At 37.2% G+C, this 23,809-nt stretch overlaps 1 protein-coding gene across 2 annotated transcripts in view; it reads right to left on the bottom strand.

The window, feature by feature from the left end:
• Positions 1 to 18,240, bottom strand: part of pkaap (A-kinase anchoring protein pkaap) — a 29,800-nt gene extending 11,560 nt beyond the window's left edge. For both annotated transcript variants that reach the window (XR_014441915.1, XM_083125591.1), the window contains exons 1-7: positions 17,946 to 18,240; positions 14,707 to 14,880; positions 10,375 to 11,245; positions 7,956 to 8,079; positions 6,167 to 6,303; positions 3,832 to 3,976; positions 3,455 to 3,563 (exon numbers count right to left, since the gene is read on the bottom strand). Coding sequence is in view for 1 of the 2 variants with exons in the window: in XM_083125591.1 (XP_082981717.1) it covers positions 3,455 to 3,563; positions 3,832 to 3,976; positions 6,167 to 6,303; positions 7,956 to 8,079; positions 10,375 to 11,245; positions 14,707 to 14,880; positions 17,946 to 17,970 (1,585 nt within the window). In the remaining variant the exon portion in view is untranslated. The remainder of the gene's footprint in view (positions 1 to 3,454; positions 3,564 to 3,831; positions 3,977 to 6,166; positions 6,304 to 7,955; positions 8,080 to 10,374; positions 11,246 to 14,706; positions 14,881 to 17,945) is intronic.
• Positions 18,241 to 23,809: the final 5,569 nt, after the last annotated feature.

Genomic DNA, 23,809 nt, shown 5'->3' with positions numbered 1-23,809 from the left:
CGTCGGTAAATAAACTCTAAATTTTGTGTTTAAGAGTCTATTTCACATTTTGCAGTTCACTTCGCGACAAAACGGAATATGAAAATGCACCTCACACCTTTCAGAAACACTAACTAACTAACTCTCTAGCCTTCTTAAACCCGAAGGTTCATGGCTGCAGCAACACAGGCCTTCCATCTGTCCCTATCTTGAGCAAGATCTATATACTCTTTCCCATCCCTACCGATTTCCTTTAGGTCCATCTCAAGGTTGTCCCTCCATCTTCGTCTTGGCCTTCCTACAGGTCTCTTACCATCTGGTTTCCCAACAAGAATCCTGTAAACTCCTCTTTCGTGCCACATGGCCTGCCCACCTAAGTCTTCTTGATTTAATTATTCTAATAATATCTGGACATGAGTACAAATTATGTAGTTCTAAATTATGTAACCTTCTCCACTCACCTGACTCCTCATCCCTTTTAGGTCCAAAGATTTTCCTAAGGATCTTATTTTCAAATATTCTCAATTTATGTTCCTCTTTCAATGTAAGGGACCAAGTTTCACACCCATATAATACTACAGGCAAAATTACCGTTTTGTATATTTTAACTTTTAGTTTCTTAGATATTAAACGAGAAGACAAAAGTTTATGAAGAGAGAAGTAACATGCATTTCCTGAATTAAGCCTACTTTTTATTTCCTCTTTAATATAATTTTCATTTGTTAATATTACTCCTAAGTATTTGAATTTGGAAACTGGTTCAAACAAGTTGTTATCAATAATTAGATTTTGATTATTACCTAACACTTGGTTTCGGCCTGTAAGCATATATTTAGTTTTCTCTTTGTTAACTTCCAAACCTATCTCTTTAGCAGTTTTGAAAAATATTTTAGCATTATTCTTAATTGTATTCACATCATCCCCCAGTAAGTCTACATCATCTGCATATGCTAACAACTGAGTCACACCATTTAATTTTAGTCCTTCTTTAGTTTCTTTTACCTTCCTAACAGCATATTCTAAGGCAAAATTAAAGAGCAATGGAGATAATGCATCTCCTTGTTTTAACCCATCATGAATTGTAAATTTGTCAGACATATTATTACCCACACCAATTTTACTTTCTGTATCACTGGTGCATATTTTTATCATACTAACAAGCTTCTTAGGTATTCCAAACTCTACTAATATATTATATAATTTATCTCTTTTCACCGAATCATATGCTTTTTTGAAATCAATGAATAGCTGATGGACATTTTGATTATATTCCCACTTTTTTCAAGTGTCTGTCTGATGTGAAAAATTTGATCTGTAGTTGATCTGTTACGTTTAAATCCACATTGATAATCACCTATAATTTCATTAGCATATGGGGTTAGTCTTGTTAAAAGAATGTTAGACAATATTTTGTATGTTGTTGAGAGTAGAGAAATTCCACGGTAATTACTGCAGTTCATTTTATCACCTTTTTTAAACACAGGAACAATTATGGATTCTTTCCACTGTTGAGGGATTTCTTCTTTATTCCATATTAAACAAATTAATTTATGAATTTGACATATTAATGAATTTCCACCATATTTAATTAACTCAGCTGGTATTAAATCAATGCCAGGTGCTTTGTTATTTTTTAGCCTTTTAATAGCATCTTTAACTTCAGTCAAGTTAGGTTCTGGAACTAAAGGTTCTGCTGTGTGGACTTCATTTACTTATGATTTATCTCCTACATGGACATTTAAAAGGTCATTAAAGTAGTTCTTCCATCTATTTAGAATATCGCTTGGGTCAGCTAGAAAATCACCGTCTTTATCTTTTATCAAGTTTACTTTAGGTTGCCACCCCTTTCTAAACTCATTTACACCTTTATATAAATCTCTGATATTTTTATTTTTGCTGTTTGTTTCAATTTCGTTAATTTTGCTTTTCAAGTAATCTCTTTTTTTACTTCTAAACGTGCGGTTAACTTCTCGCTTTATTCTATTATAATTGCTTAGATTTGTATCATCAGAGTTATTTAACCACCTAAGTCTAGCCTGATTTCTTATTTCTATTAGATTATGACATTCATTATCAAACCATGGCTTACTTTTTCTTGGTTTATGGTATCCTATACTTTCTTTAACTGCTGATTCTATTGCATTACGTATGTGCTCCGAATTCTTATTTACATCCGTTTCATTTATATTTTCATCATCATTTAAATCCTGCAAAACATCAAATCTATTTGACAGTTTAATTTGGTAATCTTTCTTAATTCTTTCATCAGCAAACTTTCCTGTATCAAATTTTAGAACTTTTAGATTTTGTTGCTTATGATTTATCACTGAGAGTCTTTCTCTTAATTTAGCAATTACTAAATAATGGTCACTGGCACAGTCAGCACCTCTATGTGTACGAACGTCAATTATCCTAGTATGCCTTCTCTTATCAATGAGAATATGATCTATCTGATTATGAGTTTTACCATCTGGAGAAGACCAGGTATATTTATGGATATCTTTATGTTTAAAAGTGGTACTTTTCACAATTAAATTCTTTGAGGTTGCAAAAGTAATCAATCTTATACCATTATCATTACTTAATTCATGAAGACTTTCTTTACCAATCGTGGGTTTAAATGTCTCTTCTTTGCCAATCTGTGCATTACAGTCACCTAACAGAATTTTCATATCATACTGAGAAAATTTATCAAAGATCTGTTCTAACTCTGCATAAAAATCATCTTTAGTATGAAAAATTAAAATTACAATGTAAACTAAATATGTATGCCTCTACAAATAACTAATACAGACCAGTCCTCCATCAATTCACACTCATCTATATGGACAAACATACATCCCCATATGTACACATCAATCCATACCATTTCATTGAAATGTTCATGTATCCATCCAGCCATGTGTAATTTATTCTCTGGTACCTACACTATTACTTCATCCCTACACAAATCAATTCATCTGACAATACATTGACATCCTTGACACACAAATCTTATTATTCAACCCTCACATAAATTAATCAAAACACTCCTTTCATTTGTACATCAAGCAAAACAGGGAGTACCTGCCACAAAAAAAGACGAACTTCGATATTTCCAGGGCTGTAATTATCAATTAATTCACCTATCTGAAAAATGGTCAACGACGACCTTTTTCTCTGATATCTTTATGTATTCTTGCTGATACCTATACAAAAAACTTATCCCATTAATTTGTCATATGAGAACCAGAGGAGCATAACCAATTAAAACTATGGCAGACTGATTTGGTATGCAGGTTTAAGTTGAATTACATACCTCCCTGATGGCGCAGTGGTAGCGTCGTCGCTTTGTGATCAAGGGGTCCCAGGTTCGATACCCGGTGGAGGCACAAGTAGTTTGGTTCCCACTTTAAACTGTAGGTCCAGTCCCGATTAGCCTAACTGTGCATAATGTGGACTTAAAACACCAAATCAATCAATTAAGTTGAATTACCTGATTTTCTATTTCTTCCTAGTAGAGACGGACTGGTCTGGATAGTGTTTATCAGTTCAGAGAGATATTTGAAATACAGCTGAGAGGTCAGAAAGGGCTTCAGGTAATGCTGTAATAAAAAATTGAAAATATCAATAAAACACACATGAAATTCCCTTCAATGCTAACATTAAAAGGAATGCAGTCCTCCCCTCATTCTTTGCTGTTTCCCGACTCTGGCTGGGTCGGCATAGAAGTCAAGCCTCTCCATTTTTTCCTGTTGGCTATAAAGATATTAAAAATTAATTATAGCGAGACTGCAGAATTACATGTGCAAATCTGATTACATTTTCAAAGGAAGAAAAAAGGGTCTGAATATAATTAACATGCAAACTTACATTTTCCAGCACGTGGAGGACTATCTGCACAGGCTTCTCGAAACAATTTGGTAGAGGTCCATCCTCTCGGCATATGTTCTGCTCCACCTCAAAGCGAATTTTGTCGCTGAAGCCCAATGGAGAAGTGGCTTGCAAAGAAAAGTATCTGGGGGAAAAAATACACTGTACTTATTTATTTGTTTTCACCATGTACAATTTTAGCTTGTCATCAAGCAAAGAGACAATCAGCCATATTGCATCAGTTAATCGATGCTATGGTGAGTTAGATAACAAAATCATTGGGAGAGGCGCAGAATCTTCGGAAAGAGGATGATTTTTTAAAGTCCGTACATCTCAAGTGTAATACTTAGAATAAAATGCCCAAATCAATAACAATTACATGTTAACTTTCTTTTCAGATGGGAAAAATGTTCGCTAAATGAAGAAATGATGCAAGTTGATTTGGACCATCAATTTTTAAATAATACACGAGTATTCTGTGCATTGTAATGTTACACCAAAGATGCTATTAATACTATTTACTAAAACATAGTAATAAATTATTTTTAAGTGCTGATAATAGCGACACAATTAAAAAAAAAGCCCTGCACCTTTTTTTATTTTTTTAAAAAAAAGTAGGGATGGACCGATATGAAATTTTGGCCGATACCGATAAAGTAACGATATAAAGTTTACCGATACCGATAACCGATATTCTGCCGATCCGATATAAAATAAGAAATGATCCTTGAAGAACCTGAAAAGTTCATTGAGCTCCTTAATAAATGTGTGCTTCAAGTTGAATGCAGTGAAAAAGAAATTGCATATTTAGACACTAAATTATCCGATATTTATCGATATATCAGATCGGTAAAATAATCGGTAATTTTACCGATAAACCAATATGCCTATATCGGCCGATACCGATAACAGTACCGATTAATAGGTCCCATCCCTAAAAAAATGCATAAAATCTAACAATTATGCAATAAAATTACCATTTTACTCTATGGAATAGTTTGATGATGCTACTACAACAGAATAATAGATTACAGACTTTCCTACAACAAGCAATAGGAAAGACAAGAGACAGGATCAGAAACACAAATATTAGAAGAGATCTGTTACAGAAAAAAAAAAAAAATAGATGCACAGAATTCCAGGCCTGAAGATGGCAGATGTTGACTTCGTATACAGTGGGAGGAAGGTGTGGGGATATTTGGTACAGAGAAAAAGAAAACATTATCACAAATCTGAAAAATTGCGTAAAAAATTTACAAGAATGATAGAGGAGCCTCATCCTGACAGCAAAAACAAACAGAGAAGAAAAAGAAGACCAGCAAATGCAAGCTGGGCCAGGTCTCAGTCATAGCATGCAATTGCTATATCAACGAAGCTACGGAGCCAGTCCTGATTTCATCTGATTTTTCACTTCCCCTGTTATGTTGCCTCTTGTCAGTTCTCCTGCAATGGGATCTGTTAACACTGTTTCGAATCTAGCGTTTTACAGCTGTAGGCAAAAGATATTCTTGTGGTAGCATTGACAGAGAATTTCACAGAGGTAAAACAGCGACAGTGAAAAATCAGGACTGGCTCAGTAGCTCAGTTGGTAGAGCAATGCCATGGTATACCATAAACCCAGGTTCGAGTCCTGGTCGAGCCTTGCAATTTTCACTGAAATTTTACATAGTACATCTCCTGTGTAATTTTGCCTGTAGTGTTACATTAAAAGAGGAACATGAATTAAGAGTATTTGAAAATAAAATCCTCATAAAAATATTTGGACCTAAAAGGAATGAGGTGACAGGTGAGTGGAGAAGGTTACATAATTTAGAACTGCATTATTTGTATTAATGTCCAGATATTATTAGAATAATTAAATGAAGAAGACTTCAATGGGCAGGCCATGTGGCATGAATGGGAGAGTAAAGAAGAGTTTACAGGATTCTTGTTGGGAAACCTGATGGTAAGAGATCTGTAGGAAGGCCAAGATGAAGATGGAGATAACGTTGAGATGGCCCTAAAGCAAATTGGTAAGGATGTAAAAGATTGGATTGATTTTGCCGAGGATAGGGACAGATGGAAGGCTTGTTTCTGCAGTCATAAACCTTCAGGTTTAAGAAGGCTAGAGAGTTAGTTAGTTACATCTCCTGTGTGTGCCAAACAGTAAGATAAAAACAATTTACCTTTAAAAATTTTCTTTCTATTTCTAGGCTGAGAGGTTACAGAATCGTACATTGTTTTCAGAACAAACTTGTCAAAGTTGCTACAAAGGTAATTTTGTCTGCAAAGGAAGTATACATCCAAATCACATTTTGTGTTCCCTGTTCGTTAAGCATAAAAATGCTGTACTTACTTTTCATACAAGACGATGGCATCATTTTGAGCCTCCATAGGATTGTAGCCTCCTTTCTTGTCAAGTAAATGCTCTTGGAAGTTTACAGACGCAAGCCAGAACTCCAGAAGACTATGGTTCCCCTCCTGCTCCATGAACTACAAGAAAAACATATGCAATCATAGACATTTCACAAAAATTATTTCTATAAATGTAAAAGTATGCTGGTTCGATGATGTAAACGTCTAAATATTAGGACATCAGTATCAGACGATACTAGTGGTATCTGTTGGAATTTGTTTACCGATAGCAGCCGATACTTTTCCGGGGTCTAAAATGTCGCGGAACACTTTCATGGATCGAATTGATGAATTGAATTGTTGTCCATTTCATGTACAGATAGGCTAATCAGGACTGGACGTACAGCGTAAAGTGGTGCAATGTGCCCCCAATGGGTATCGAACCTGTGACCTATTACTTACAAGGAGACGACATTAGCACCAAGCCATGGAGGAGGCCCCGACACTTTCATGGAGTTTAATTATTCGAGAAATTATGCAAAATTCAAAGTGGTGTGTGAAATATTAGATTTTGTGATTACGTAACATTTATTTTAATTCTCATGTAACTCTTGCATGTTTTAAATCCAAACTCTTGGTAAATTGAAGGGACAGGGGATAAAAAACCACAAGTCAAATTGCTGTTGTAAGCGAGGTAGTGGTGTCATTTCCTTTCATGTTGATGCTGTGCTCGACTTTACAACATGCTCTTTCCTTTCATACATTTGACACTTCCATTCATCAAAGCATATGGTTTGTGTTCTTTTCATTTACATGTCTAGTAACATCTTGCAAATAAAATTTCATTTCCCGGAGTTTGATGAGCATTGACTTACATGTTTTTTCCCCTCTGACCCTTCAATTGATGGATATAAATGGACTGGAACATTAATATTAATCAATATTTTGAACAACTTTTAATTGTAAAAAAGTAAAGGACGGTGCTCCCCTGTGGGTTGCACCATGCCATGAAGACATATAGGGGGTGTAAAGTTACGGCACCACACTGTCTTGATCACAGAGTTTCGTCCAGGTATCTACTTTATACAATGCTCGGTGGGTGCTGCAGCCGTTTGAACAGGTGGAAAACTCCCAGTTCTCTCCTGTTTGGGATCGAACCCGGGTCTCTCTCGTAGTCAAGACGTCCTAACGACTGGGCTACCAGGACTCTCTTAAGCATTGGTGGGATTTGGTTTGATTTGGTGTTTTAAGTACACTTTGTGCACAGTAAGGCTAATCGGGACTGGACCTACAGTTAAAGTGGGATCCGAACCACTATGTGCCTCCACCGGTAATCGAACATGTGAACCCTTGATTACAAGGCAATAACGCTACCACTGCACCATCGGGGAGGCCCCTGTAATTTTACATTGGATCCAAAGAATGTTGTTACTGGTACCAGAAAGAAGATTCCAATCACTATTAAAAAAGAAACAAAAAAAACTACAGAGTGAAAGTACTTTTGTCTATTTAAATGTGCACGTTAACTGGACCTTTTTCTTGCAATATTTTTTTACCACTACCTAAGTTTCTCTTTTTAGGGCATGTGATGGTACATAGGAAAAGTAATGATTTAACATTCATATTACATAAACTACAAAACATGCACAAAAATATAATAAATGATAACATCAAAATTTTAAAAAAAGAGCTTCCAAACTATTAGAAAAAAGCTCGTCATTCTTATTTGTGATAAATATGATGTTAAAAAAGGCCAAATTAAAGAAACAAGTACAGAATGGTTTATATACCTCCATGAAATAAAAAAGTGCAGTCTCATTGTACAAAATATCAGTCAATAAAACATTCCCACTTGTTAGGACATCTATCTGATGTTTGCAGTGATAATCGCTCCTCAAAAAATTGTTGAAATACCTACAAAAAACAAAAAACAAATTTAGCAAAATTACAAGATGACAAAAAATATATACATAATGCACAAAAAATTCACATATAAGTTCAAAAATCAATAACTAACAAACAAAACATTATAATTGGATTTTGCACTCAAATAACATAGTATAGAAAAGGAGACATTTATATTACATACAACTTCTCCACAGAAATATTACTACACAGATATAAATTTCATCATGGAGTTTTGGGTGCTACTTCTCAACCTAGGTCAGTCACATGAGGGAAGTGTTGTGGTTAAGGCAACTGACACTTGACACTGAGAACCATAATAGTTTACCTTTTATTTCCAATCTTTGAGAATATATCGCTTCTTGCATGTCTTTTCCTCGAAGACAATGACTATTAGTTATACTCGGGCCTGTAGCCAGAATTTTATGTTGGGGGCTCATCCGTAATCAGTATGCCCCATCTAAAGGCATAGAAAGTGGGGGAGTAAAGGATTGTGAATTGAATGTTTAGATTTCTTATTTAAAGAATAATATGCTCTACTTGCACAGAATTTCATTTCAAAGGGGGGGGGGGGGGTTCAAAGTGGCAGATTTTGGGGAGGGAGGGAGGTCAGCCACATGAGCTTCCTGGATAGGTGCCGGATTATACTATACAAAGCATGTCCAGAAAGTAAGTTCCGTTTGCAATTTATGTAAATGCTGCAATACAATCGCAAGAGTGTGCATGCGCCCGAATACTTGGACCCATTGGCAAGGCAGAGACGTCAGTGTTAGATAAGACAGAAGTGCAGACGCTTCTTAGTGGGTTCCGATAATGTTCAAGAAAATCGAAACAACCACCATGTGTGAAGTACGTTCAGTCATACAGGTTTTGAATGCACGGAATGTGTTAGCAGCTGAAATTCACAGTCAAATTTGTGAAGTATGGTGAAGAGATGATGAGTGCCTCAATGGTACGTACATAGGTGCGACTGTTTAACGAAGGACGGAACAATGTGCATGATGAGGAACTGCTCGTCCCCATATGGCAGCTGCAATGCAATGACTACAGACTCGCCCGTTTCATTTTCATCTCTTTTTGCACCTGAAAGCCTTCCTTGCTGGAAAAAGCTTCGAAGATAACGATGCGGTCAAACAAGCTGTTACCACTGTTATAAAGATAGGCAGCATAGCCCTTCGATATGGGGATACAAAATATGCTGTCTTGTTATGAGAATTGTCTCAACAGGGATGACAATTATGTTGAAACATAGTCCAAGGCCAGTACTTCAGTGTACAATAAAGTGTTTTGTTCCATTGCATTTTGTGTTTTCTTAATTGGCTAATGGAACTTACTTTCTTAATCACCTTTATATTATCTAACTGATAATGTGTATTTTTGTAATCCACTTTGTTACAGACCAGCATGTCATCCACGAACGTGTCTTGCGCATTTCCTCATGATGCCTTTTCAGAGTGGCCACTCTAGGACCACGATAAATTTCAAGTATAATTATGGTTTTCAAGGCAAACTTTTAAAAAATTCAATGGTACGAGCATGTGTTTTCTCCATTGCAAGCTCACACACTACCGCCTGTCACCACCCACACATATACACACAAATATATTAACAATATACGGGGTATGTAGGATTCCATTATATCCAAAAATTATAATTCAATTCAATTGAACGGTATATATATTTCATTCAAGGTGTGGAGATTACATTTTCCATACTCAGACTAGAAATATATTTACAAACACAAGTCACAAATGTTACTTGATATAGTAATCTACGAAAATTGTTAATTGTATAAGAATTTCAAACTCACATTTAACTAATCAACTTCAAGAAATTTTATCTTGCAATATCTTCCATCTGTCAGATAGATTGTTCTGGAAAAGACACTAACAAAGCAAATGGAGTGAGAGAATTCTGATTTATTTTCCACTCAGCTTTCTCTTTTCCTTCCTCGATAAAAATAAAGGATAAACTGGGAAAATCTTGCCTCATGGTATTAATAAATATGTATAAATTAAATGGAATTGGGATTCTAAGAATTGCAAATTTTCACGTCTACGAGGTAAAATTCAAGCAGAATTCATGCATAATTCCCGGAGCCAATAATTCACGCATAATTCCCAGAACTCAACGAATTCCCGGTGAGTAGCCACCCTGTTTTTCCCCAATTACAATCTTAATAGTGCTAGGTTGCCAGTCTCATGACCAACCCCCATACCTTAGGTGACATGGGATTTTCTTTGATCTTCAATGTGTCTGTTTTAGTGGCAAAAATATGTACCTTATAAAAGATTTTCTACTTACTGCTTCTCCATCTTGTCAAATGCCATGTTCTGAGCTTCTGTAAAGCATTCAGGGTCCACGACACCAGTCTCATTACAAATGGTTCGCACTATCCTGTTTCTCATATCATCACTAACATGAATGGAATACGGAGCATCGTGGGCAATGTACTTCTTGTAAATTCTCACAGCATCATTCACAATGTCTCGAACAAGTTTGTCAGCTCTCGTAGGAGACTTCTCCTTCAGACACAACGCACCATGTCCCGGAGATTCTTTGCAATTCGCATCGGAGTCCATCCTATTTACACTACCGGCACGTACCGAAACACAGGGCTGCTTCTTTGGCAAATCTGCATCACTATTGTCGTCTATCACAGTAATTTTATCCTTTGCGTCATTGCAAGAGTCGTATTTGGCACCTTCGCTACCCGCACCATCGCCTCTCGACATGTCCCCACTGAGGGAATGTACATCTTGAGGGAGTCTCTTGCAGTCCACATGACTAGGCCCTTCTCCGCCTGCCAAGTAAGGTGATTCGAAGACACTTTCAAGATCGATAGAAGAATCGCAGTCGGTGCCCACGGACACGTCTTCAATGCTCGCAGACACTGAACTCTTGCTAGTCCTAAGCCTCTGTGTACCTTCCAGTACATCCCTCGATACAACGTGCCACGAACCATTTTCCAGCGTGTCGGTCCTTACTCTAGCGCATGCTGCAGCCCTGTAGCTTTCGACGTCTAACCAAAACTTGATGTATGCAATGGAGTCGCATGCTTCGAGGTACTGGATGAAGTAACCCAAAGCACCCTTGTCTGCTAATACCTCGGACAAGGTCTTTGAAAGTCTGGAACGATTTTGGCTGTGAGTGCATACAATGCTTGACGATGCACCTGGTGAGGAGAGAAAAAAAAAGAAAAGAAAAAAAAAAAAAAATTAATGCAATAAATACATAAAGTGTTTACATGTGGAACTAAACTGTCATGCAATAACTCTTGGCAATAAAGACCACCAACTGGCTTTCCATTGGGCGTTCATCACTGCCATGTGACTTTCCTATCAGGAGTTCACTATTTCTTAGTTTCAAACAACTCAACAAATGTTCTCACAATTCTGGGTCAACATTGAAATTTCAGGTCTTCATCGAGAATCAAACCTAGGATCACTCACACCAAAGACTTAGGCTCGGCTGGATCTTTGGCAGCCGAACGGGCAAATTTTTTTTTTCAAATTTTCCTCTCCATTCGAAAAACCTCTTCGATATTTCAAAAACATGAAGAATTACATACTCTTAGAATTCCTTCTAGAGCACTGACGTGAATTTTCATGTAGTTTTCTTTCACTGTCATCTAGATATTATCAAAAGTTTAATAGACTTACATAATCCTGAAACTGTTGATAATATCTAGATAACCGTGAAAGCAAACTACAGTAGAGCGTCGATTATCCGAAGTAATTGGGGGACATGGGTGTTCGGAAAACTGGTTTGTTCGGATAATCGAACTGTACATGTTTATTTGCCAAAAAGAAGTACTGTACAGTAAATTTATTCATAAAAACAGGCATCTCTTTAAGTATGTATTACAAAGTAACGTACAAAGGCAACTTTAGTAGGAATATATAGTATGTGGTACAGTTTATTAAACAAAAATATGTACATATTACATACGCATTTTGCATGAATAATACACACAGTACACAAAATTAACGTTTAAAAAAATCCTTTATTTTGGTCTGTCTAAGCAAGCCTACACGCTTACGAGCAGCTAAGTCACGTACTTTTTTCATTACAGATATCTGAAAGTGAGCGAGTACACAGTTCGGTTAAGCGGTCGTTCGGTTGACCAACGTTCGGATAATCGACACTCTACTGTACATGAAAATTCATGTCAATGCTCTAGAAGGAATTCTAAGAGTATGTAATTTTTTCATATTTTGGAATATCACAGCGGTTTTTTCAATGTAGAGGAATCTTTTAAAAAATTTGCCCATTCGGCTGCCAAATGTCCAGTTGAGCCTTAATGACAGTGAATGTCATGCAGACTTGGTGATACTTCCTGATGTATAAAGGTATTTTCTTTCTTATTGTTTAACCTACTTTTTTAATTATTTATTGAAATAAGAGTTACAATTATGCCATGCATAACACTTATTTATTTCCTACCCCTAATAAATTGATTGATTGATTTGGTGTTTTAAGTCCACTTTATGCACAGTAAGGCTAATCGGGACTGGACCTACAGTTTAAAGTGGGTTCCGAACCACTATGTGCCATCGGGAATCGAACCCAGGACCCCTTGATTACAAGGCGACGACGCTACCACTGCGCTATTGGGGAGGCCTACCCCTAATAAAGAACACAGATGACTGCAGATCTTTGTTAAAGGTGTGTGTCTTGACCAGGAGTAGACAAAACTAAAAATAATTCAGGCATCACCTCCTTTTATATTAGCCAGCAAATACAGGTTAAGAAAGCCATGCATCAAACTAAGATAAAGCTGTACAGTTTGAAATGTGACCTTAGAACATTTAATTTATTAATTATTACAAGACTGAATTAAAAGTAATGAAAATCATGTGCTGAAGTGGTCTTTCGTAAAATATATGGCCAACTGACTCCACCATATCGCTGTAGGTTTCCAACTTTGGATAGCAAGAGTACAAAAATGTATAATGACATGTTTATTGTTCTGATTTAATGATACACGTGATACAGAAGACACAAAAAAACATGAGAAAACATATATTGTACTTCTTACTTAAAAAAAAAAGTAACGAAAATTTCTAGAAGCGAACTTCCATAATTTAAAGAGGAAAAAAGAATTGGATTTGAAAATTCAGGTGCAAGGTGAAAATTTTCAGGTTCCATGACAACTGGTCTGCCTGTATTTGTCTAGCCTTGGTCTTCACATTAGTCATTTTTACCATTTATTAATGACAAGGAGACATGAAGCTGTTTTTCTTTGATACACACTGATTATTGCACTGGATTATGAAGTTTAGCAGTTTCCTAACCTTTTTGTTATTAAAACTCTGGTATTTTACACATCTCAGAGAATATCTAGATTATGAAATGTGAAGAGACCTTCAAATGTATATATCACTATACCATTGGGTAAAGATGTAATTTTATCATTACATGTGAATGGATACCAAGTTTAGAAAAACAAAATAATATTGTGAAAAATCATAGGGTACCAGATTCAAAACATTGTTAAACCTTGTTCCCTTTTTTTTTTCAATTATAGGGCATTCCAGTGTTGCATGGAAGCTGCACTAGCTCAGTCGTTAGAGCATCTGACTGCCATGCGAGAGATCCGGGTTTGATCCCCAGCGGGGGAGAACCAGGATTTTTTCCACCTGTTCAAGCGGCTCCGGTGCCCACCCAGCATTGTATAAAGTGGGTACCTGGAGGAAACTCTGGAGGGTAAAGGCAGCCAGGGGAATAGTGCTGATCACATCACCTCCACCTTCGGCCGTGATCAAGAAAGTGTCGGGCCCCAACTCCACACCCCCTATATGCCTTCATGGTGTGGTTCATAGCACCTGGAAGCACTTTATCTTTTCTTTTTGTATCCGATGACACAGTGTTAGCGTCGTCACCTTGTAATCAAGGGGTCCCGGGTTCGATACCTGGTGGAGTCACATAGTGGTTCGGATCCCACTTTAAACTGTAGGTCCAGTCCCGATTAGCCTACCTGTGCATGAAGTAGACTTAAAACACCAAATCAATCAATCTTTTTTTACACAGTGTTGCATGTGTGGCAATTAGACATAAAATATACAGGTTCTAGAAATATGACTGGATTAAAATAATCACAATGAAACTGATTTCATAGATTTGTGGTGTCTGCTAACAAATAACTTCAGTGAATGACAGCATGAATGCATGAAAAGCATTAAACAAAATGTGTTACTTGTGTGATGCTTTAAAAATGTAGCAAAGTTTGAATTCATTTCTCTGTGAAGCATATAGGCTACAGGAGCTAATAATTTTTGTTGGTGAAATATGCAAATTACATGCATTCACAAATATTTAAATATTAATTTAATACAAAACCATACTTATTTCCTGATTGATTCACTTTGTTATTTACATGGCGTAGGACCACTTTCATGAAATGACCCTTCAATATGTACAAAAATCTTATATGTTTAATATTCTCCCTTATATTTTATTCTGTGAGATATTAAGGACACAAACCATACATTCCTTTAATTTTACTTTCAAATGTTCAGTCAGAATAGCAAAACATATACTTATACTATTTACAGTTTAGAAACATATACTTATGTGGGTATACATATATAAGTAACCTTTCTAAGAAAAATAAAACAATTTAAAGATACTTACCCAAATCACCAATGGGTAATTCATCTTGAAACTCTGAGAGTGGGCCTGTGCGACAAGGTTCAAAAGGTTCTGGAAGGATGGGAACATCTCCATTAGACAAGGAATCGTGGCTTTTCACTGACTTTGCAGGGGAGCTCGACTGTGATCTTGATTTGGATATTTTATCTTTCTGGCCTGCAAATATGAAACAGAAATACGCAATAAGTAACAGGCCAGGTCAAGAATAGCTTATGTGTAACTTGGCAAACAGGACATTTCAAAAATTAGTTTCAATACAATAATATTGTATCAGGTATGACTATTGCATGCTATGTGATTTTTAAATATTGTATGGAAAGAAGAGGAAAACATTCGTAAGTTTGAAAAGGTGTGAAATGTTTGTAGAAGCTTTAAATAGGTAATTTTGATGTGATTAACTTGCAATTTGTTTTATGTCTTTGTAACAGTTCCGATTGTTTTATGATTTTTTTCAAATTCTCCTAACTGAAAGACTAATTATCGTAGAATTTTCGAAATCATTGTCACACGAAATTTCAACCTTCCTTAAAGTAATGAGCACTGTTGGGATTCGAAAAAAGTTATTTATGTTGAAAAAGTAAACTTAAAAATTACCTTACGCAAGCATGCACGTTTCCCATGGACAAGGTATTTTCCATTCACAAGGGACAGAAAGTATCTTAGACTAGTGGGAATGAATGTACAAGTAAATCGGAATCTTAGTATAATGCATTGGACTTTATTTTAATGCTAAAAGAACCAAACCTGACCTGCCTAACCTAACCACAAAAGCATATATTGAACAAAATCTTAAGCAATCGCTAAAACTCTGCAGTTAACAGACATAAATCGGAACGGAACCAAGCAAAAATTGCATTCGGAGCATGATGAAATCGGAATAAAACAAAAGGACCATGGGCCGGGCTGGCTCAGTTAAAAGTAAGATCAGCCACCATGTAACATGACCTCACCAGGAATCAAATCGGGATTCCTTGATTACAAGACGACAGAGTTTGACAATGCTGTCGTAGATCTTCAATATAAAACAAATGGCAGTACCAGTCTGTTACAGGGAAAACACATTTCACTAGTCTATTTCCTCTATTCTTACATTCGTAATTACCAATTATCCATTGTGAAACATTATTTAAAGTGGGATTTTGATATATATATATATATACACTGAAATAATTGTAATTTTTCACATTACGAGTATTTATTGTTCGTTGCATTTTCGCTTCTGTTACATGCAATATGGCGGGCAAATCTTGACTAGCATTGTCTATCATCTGTGGGTATGCAGGGTTTCAAAACATCTTAATCAAAAAAATTCCTACTTTCGTGTTACAGATCTTTTTTCCAGGTTCCAAAACCCCACGAACCATGCACGGATAACCCCACGAACCATGCACGCATAGCCCCACGAACCATGCACGGATAACCCCACGAACCATGCACGCATAGCCCCACAAACCATTCAATTAGCCCCACGAACCATGCACGGATAGCCCCACAAACCATTCATAAATAGCCCCACGAACCATTCACGACAAGGTTAGGTTAGGTTCTCTTCGGTTAGGAACACATAGTTAACATTGTCATGTTCTGGGAAAACAATGGCGTCGTTGGAAACACTGATCGGGGGTTATGTCATCGAACGCACAGAACATTTGGTTCACATAGTCGAAGGTAATGGAGGCAAGAGCTTTTGTGCATTCGCAGACATTAATGTCGAAAAATACATGTTTCACCGGCCGAATAAATTTAACGAAGGGAGAAAACACTTCCACGACCTTTCAAAAGTCTACAGAAACCCAGTTCCGTAAGTACTTTCTCCTGTAAAATTGAAGAAATGTGTTCTCCCTATAACAGACTGTTACCCATGGCAATTGTTCCAAAGAAGACAACACAATTCCTTCTCCCGGTAAAATTTTTGGTATGCCCAAAATGTATTTCTTCAAATTTACAGAAGAAAGTACGTGATAATTTAACAATACAATGAATTTATCCAATTTGTTTGAAATTTGGGATACTTATTAAATTGGGCCTCATAATCACGACCCTGCACTTAAAATTTGGCGCTTATTTGGGGGCAGGTGAATCTGACCAATTTCTAACATGCCTGTAACAGGGACTCTATAGAGAAAGCCGGGGAGCCGGAGCAGAGCAGGCCGCGTTAGCAGTGGGAAATTTGGAAATTGAGGGTGTAGAAAAAAGTATTTAATTTAGATTATTTTGCTATTTCCACGTGAGAGCACCAAATTTTAACTGCAGATTTGTGATTAGGGGGCCAGAATTAGTGACTATGCCGAATTTCAAACAAAATGGAGAAATTCCTGGTATTGTAAAATCGCTCCGAAAGTACTTACCAAACAGACTTTCGTACACTTTTGAAAGGTCATGGAAGTTTTTTTTTCCCATTGCTTAATTTATTTTGCCGGTAAATCATGTATTTTTGAAGATTAACGTCTCTCCAATGCACTAAACCTGTTGCCACTGTGTCCTTCCACTACGTGAATCAAATTTTGCATGCGTTTGATGATGTAACCCCCGTTCAGTGTTTCCAACCACACCGTTGTTTTCCAAGAACAACACAATTTTGAAGATGACAATTTTAACTATGTTTGCCTAACCTAACAAAATCTAACCTTGCCGTGCATGGTTTCTGGGGCTATCCATGCATGGTTCATGGGGTTTTCGAACCTGGAAAAAAATACAAAATCAGTATCACGAAAGTAGGTATTTTTCGATGGAGAAGGTTGCAACACTGCATAACCACTGATCATGGACAACGCTAGTCAAGATTTCTCCACCATATTGCGTGTAACGCAAGTAAAAACGAACAAACAAGAATTACTCGATATGTAGAAAATTGAGATTATTTGCGTGAAAAAGACGAAATGGCACCTTCAACCATCCTTAGGAATGCAGAATACGTAAGTACCAATGTGAAAAAGAAGAAAATAAACGAATTTCAGACGTTTCGGGGATACTAAACTTCTAATATTGTATTTACACTGTAAACAATCTAGTACTTTATTGAATATTCACCAAAATTACTTATTCGGCCCACGAAATTCCACTTTCCACATAACTAAGCAAGGCAAATAACTATTATATTAAAATTACAACTTGACATCACGAACTAATTAGGTCTTCCGTTTGTACGATTCGATACGTTATCCGCAATAAGACCTGCAATTAAGAGGTTTTCGCAGATTAATTAAGCACTGTACACATACCTGATTTCTTCCAAAACTGCAACATTTTACAGTAGGATCTTGTAGACCGCTTGATCTTGATACATATCCATTTTCTTCATAAATTCTTTTGAGACGTATCCACCCTTGAAAAACACAATATTTGGAATGACTCTAGATTTGTTGAGACATTTGGTATTCATGAAGCACAGGAACACTGTATAGACACCGAGACATATTACTTTAGAATGCTTCTTTTATTCCTCATGGAACACACAACATATTAACGCCTTTAACAACTCTAGCAAAACATACACAACTTTGTCACTTCCTTCATTTTTTCACTCGGCAAAAGTACGATGATACAATCGATACTAGAACAAACGATACTCGATTCTTAGTATTGCTCTCCTCGATAGAAGTAACGGAAAGGGGAGACTGGAGAGCAATGCCCTACACGAAGCAAGTCCACCATTATAGAGCTTATATGTAAAATAACAAATAAGCATTCATATGTGTGTGTGTGTGTGTATATATATATATATATATAAGCTCGATCTATGATATACGTGATGGCCCCTTAAAAAAATTCTAGCATCTTCAGTCTTCCCACTCCCACCGCCTATATCCCGCATTGTGGTACTGTGGTACTCGTTATTTCACTCGATCTGTGCTCTCAGAGAATTTCCTATGGAAATGGGACTGCTCTTTTTCTTTTTATGCGATTTCCCAATGTCTAAAGTCATCATGGTTTGTCGATTCTCGGCACTCACAAATATCAAGTGTGATTTCTCTTTGAAATTCCGATACAACTTGCACACCACCGACACCAAAGGAGCAAACTAGACAAAGAAGTTTTGTATAGGGGCTATCCACCGGAAGGAAGTGCCTTCGCGCGGACGCCATACTTGTAGCACAACAACTTCCGGTTCGTAGGCTCACAACATGCCGCTAAAGGGAGCTGAGATTTTGTCATGTATGAAAGGAACGAATGGGTGTGTACAAGGAGGATGTAAACTACGATCAGGGCTAAATAATCTTTCATGGACCTCTCTTCATCCATTTCCTCGAGATCTAGGCGCCAAATTATTGCATTGAAGCTGTCAGGCGTGAAAATTGGAAGACCATTAGCAGGAGTAGACTGCGCAGTAATGACAACGGAGCGGAAAAAAACAACACATTCCGATCCAGACTTCGGAAAAAATGATAGTTTAAAAGTAGTTTATTCCCTACAATTTTTTTGTACTAAATGTCCGAAATTTATTGAAATTAGCAGTTTTTATTCCAGAAATGCAAAATAAATCATCACCCGAGGGTGAAATTGTTTGTATAATTATTATTATTTTTTTTTTAGTATCGGGTAATGTTGAATATTTTCCGCTCCTATAATCTCCCAATTTAGTCGGGAAATAACATTATTTTTCCCGTTTTGAACGTCAGGACTTTAAAAATACCCCGTCCTGTTTCCTTCCCAACCAAAAATTTTGCGTCCCGCACCACTTGCACTTCATTAAAAGTAGAAGAGAAATCATTCAAATCTCGATTTTCTCTCTGTTTTAGTGATATGAGCAAAAATATTACTTTTCCTTTCAAAAGATGCTCGGTCATGGCCAGATAGGTTACACGTTAAGTTCTTGAAGTACACACGAACTGTATTATTTTTTTGTGTAACCAGATTTTTTTGTGTGTGTGTAACCAGAGGAAATATTCTTTTTGTGTAGCCAGAAAATTAAGTGCGGGTACTATTATTAATTTTCGTCTTTTGCAATGGAAATCTTTTCAACATTGATAGATAGAGTGCCTCCCCGATGGCGCAGTGGTAGCCTCGTCGCCTTGTAATCAAGTGGTTCCGGGTTCGATTCCCGGTGGAGGCATATTGTGGTTCGGATCCCAATTTAAACTGTAGGTCCAGTCCCTATTAGCCTTACTGTGCACAAAGTGGACTTAAAACACCAACTCAATCAATCAAATCAACATTGATGGAGAAGAGGTCCTAGGTTTGAGCACCATGGTGAGGCAATGGTGTGTCATTGTGTTTGTCCCATCATTAATTTTTCCAGTTTATTATTCATCTTTATCGTCATGTTTAACACAAATAGCAGAAAATTGACTAAAATAACAATGAGCGTTTTATTTCTGCGTTCAAACGAGAACGAAACCAGCAAGTGTGCATTATCGCATCTCTCTGACTCGTCCTGACTGAAGAAAGAAGAAAAGAAGCTCCTTTTTCCGTTTTTTATATGTCCGTACATCTCGCACTTTTTCACTTAAAACATAAATGTATGCATTTAAGCGCTCTCGCTCTGTAGGAAAAATTAGTTTCTATTTAATATGTAGGCTACAAATATCGCCAATGAAACGACGATCAGCAAATGGATCTCATCCTGGAATAATGCCGTATTACTTCCTAGTTGCTCATCCAATTGATATGCAAAGGCCTCTACTTTGCCCTGATATCTCTTATTCTCCTCGTCGTCAAGTGCTTTTATATGATCCATTTCATCCGGTATACAAAACGAGAAGAAATGTCACAAGTACGCGCTTGAATTACCCGGCCGCCGTGAACCGGAAGTTGTTGTGCTACAGTTCGACAATCGATTGTGCCGTTCGATATGTTTTTGTTTACTCGTGGATAGCCCCTATATTCAGTTTCACTTTCATAAATCCAGGAAATAACTTAACCTCTAATGGGCGAGTGTCGTGGTACATTACAATATGCACAGGGCCCGTAAATTGTTCAGAGGTCTGAAAAGGTCACAGATTTTTGTCTGAAGTACAGGTGTCCTACGTAATCAAAAATTCACAATAACAACATTATCACACTTTTTACTTTATTATTTTTTTTACATTTCGTATTATGTATCTAAGAGCAATAAGTTAAAAATGTTGAAGGTTAAAACCAAGAACTATGGGAGGCTAATAAAAGTTTCTTTCATTACGTTTCTTTTCATTTCAGATGTGCCACTGGTACAACGTTAATTATATTTAATTACAAACCTGACTGTCTTGAATATTAAACTATTGTTTCACTATCAAAGTAGCAATTTTTAATCATATCTAATAACATCTCTATAGGGCCTCCCCGATGGCGCAGTGGTAGCATCGTTGCCTTGTAATCTAGGGGTCCCGGGTTCGATACCTGGTGGAGGCACATAGTGGTTCGGATCCCACCAGTGACGGCTGCTTTATACGTGCTACCGTGCTATAGCACGTTGCTAAATTTGTTTAAAATGAAAAGAAGAAAAAAGTAAATCTCACAGAAGCAAGAAGTTTAAGGTGAAGCACTAGTTGTGCATTTATTTCAATATCGTCGGATTGGGCACTGCTATTTAAAAAAGGGATTAGTATGCAAGAGAGTATGAAATTCTCTCCACGTTGCAAGTGAAATCTGTTTTTCAAGTTGATTAATAAGTTAGACACGATGTTTGAAAAATATGATTAATAAGTATTTTCAGAATCCCATGTATTCCTTATGAGAAATCAATTTCAACTTCAAATTACGGCTAATCAGAGGCGAGCTTCGACTTTTCCTTCTACAATGACATAGTTCAACGTGTCCTTTTTCGGTCCACGTACTTTTCTAATACGTCATTGGATGTTTGATATTCCCGAGAGAACGAATAAAATGATGGTCCCATAAACCTAATGCATTTCTTCTTGCCTCATACGGCCATCCTCGCAGTGTTGCCAAACCTGGTGTGCATAAAAGAGCTACATTTCATCATTAATAGAGCTAAAGATGACTTTAAAGGAGCTAGATTAATGAAGGCTGCATAAAGTGCCTCCTAGGATAATTTTAGGTGTCAGGGGGTGGGGGCGCTGCTATTGCCGTTAGCTTCAAAGTGATGGCAATTTATTCTTAGTTTTCACCGCCTAGATTTGGCGGCATCACTCATCTCAATAATCCAACGATGTTCATATGAAATCGAAAATAAAGAATTCCCGGATGACAATATTGTCATCTTCACCTTAGCCACAGCGCTATATATGTATAATAATACCTGGGGAGTAAAGAGGGGTGGGTGACGCAGCCTATACGTATATGAATATCACGTCACGTGCAAAATGTACACTCATGGCAAAGGTTGTTTTTTATGGGCCGGAGCCAGTGGTGGCATCATGGTGCGGCAGAGGGGGGGTGCCACAGTTCACAGTCAAACGAGTGCACGAAAGAGCCAGATTTGGCTTCAAAAGAGCGAAGTTGGCAACAGTGATCGGTAGCTGCAACAGCGAGGAGGGACAATTTCTCCTAAGTATAAGTACATGAAAAACCGCATCAGTTGTAGCACGCATCTTTGAAAAATCACGAGCCGCCGCTGGATCCCACTATAAACTGTAGCTCCAGTCACGATTAGCCTTACTGTGCACAAAGTGGACTTAAAACACCAAATCAAATCAAACCAAACATTCTCTATCATATTCTCTTTTGTTTACTTTTCATTGAATTTTAACGCTGTAGTGAATTTACATTGTTTAACATAAAATTATATTTTCACGTCATGATTTCGTTCTGTAATTGAACGAATAGTGCACATTAACTACCTTTGATTGAAATGTTTGAACACGATTTTCCCTTTATAGAATATTTTGTATTCTAATTTTTGTAATTTTGGATATTGTTAACTTAACAATATTGAAAATTACAAATGTTTAGTATATCACAACAATGCATGGTGTCAGAATAAATCAGATTAGTTACTAAATTAAAAGAATCAGCGACCTGTAAGCTCGTAATAAACCATACACAATTATTTTTAACTGACGTGGGGCCCTCTGCTCTAAAGAGCGAGTTCTCGGGTGAGTGCCAGAGTTGCCCCTCCCTAGGACGGCACTGGATTAGCTGAGCATTTTCAATAGTAAGTATGCATAAAAGCACCAAGAGATGTGAAGGAAAAAAATATAAAAATAAGTGAACCACCAAAATATCAACCTCACTTTCAGATAGTACACCCTCGACTGCATTCTTGCAGATATCTTCTAGGCTCTGGTCGATTGATTGATTGGGTTCATTTTTCTTCGCTTTTCTGGCACTTTTGGCTAATCGCGAAGATGAGGATGAGTGATGATATGATGAAATTGATGAAGGAACACTCACAAAATACAGCCATGCCCAGGCCGGGATTCGAACCCGGGTTCCCTGGCATCATAGCGCGGTAACCTAACCACTCCACTACGGAAGCCGGCATCGAGGCTGTGGCGTCTGAACTCACAGCCAGTATAATCCTTTGTGTGACTTGCGTTGCGTGCTGTTCTTCTTTGTTTGTGATTGTCCTTTCATCAATTTCATCACATCACCATTCTTCCTCATTTTCGCAATTAGCTGAAAGAGGCGGAAAAGCAAAGTAAAATAAACTAAATCAATCAATCAAAATTCTTCCAGGGAAAAGGTGCTCCAATTGTCTGGCTCACTCTGGATGACTATGATCAGAAGATCCTGACTACCAAAGAAACAGGTCAGAGGCGTAAGGGACAAGGGGACACTTGCCTCCCAAATTTTCAGTTTATTAAAATTTACAAGTTGGTCGGTTAAGTCCACTTTATGCACAGTAAAGCTAATCGAGACTATGCCTACAGTTTAAAGTGGGATCCGAATCATTATATGCCTCCACCAGGTATCGAACCCGGGACCCCTTGATTGCAAGGCGACGACGCTACCACTGCGCCATCTGGGAGACCCTAAAACTTGCAAAGCGTAACCTTAACCTTTTTGGGTCCTGACACCTGCGTATACTCTGGTTCATTTTGTTATTTGGATATGACGCAGTTGTGATTTCTCCTTCTTTCTTTGCGATATTGTTTCAAACCAATTTTCGATTAGTGCATTTCTTTACTTCCAGTTCCAACGGCTTGCCCGTTGAAGCACGAGAAGCTTTCCCCAGTCACATAGATGTATGCAATATTAAGTA

Source organism: Lepisma saccharinum, chromosome 7, assembly GCF_977018435.1.
Source record: "Lepisma saccharinum chromosome 7, izLepSacc3.1, whole genome shotgun sequence".
NCBI classification, from domain to species: domain Eukaryota; kingdom Metazoa; phylum Arthropoda; class Insecta; order Zygentoma; family Lepismatidae; genus Lepisma; species Lepisma saccharinum.
The sequence above is the reverse complement of the archived record's forward strand: the minus strand, read 5'-3'. Positions and strand labels throughout refer to the sequence as shown.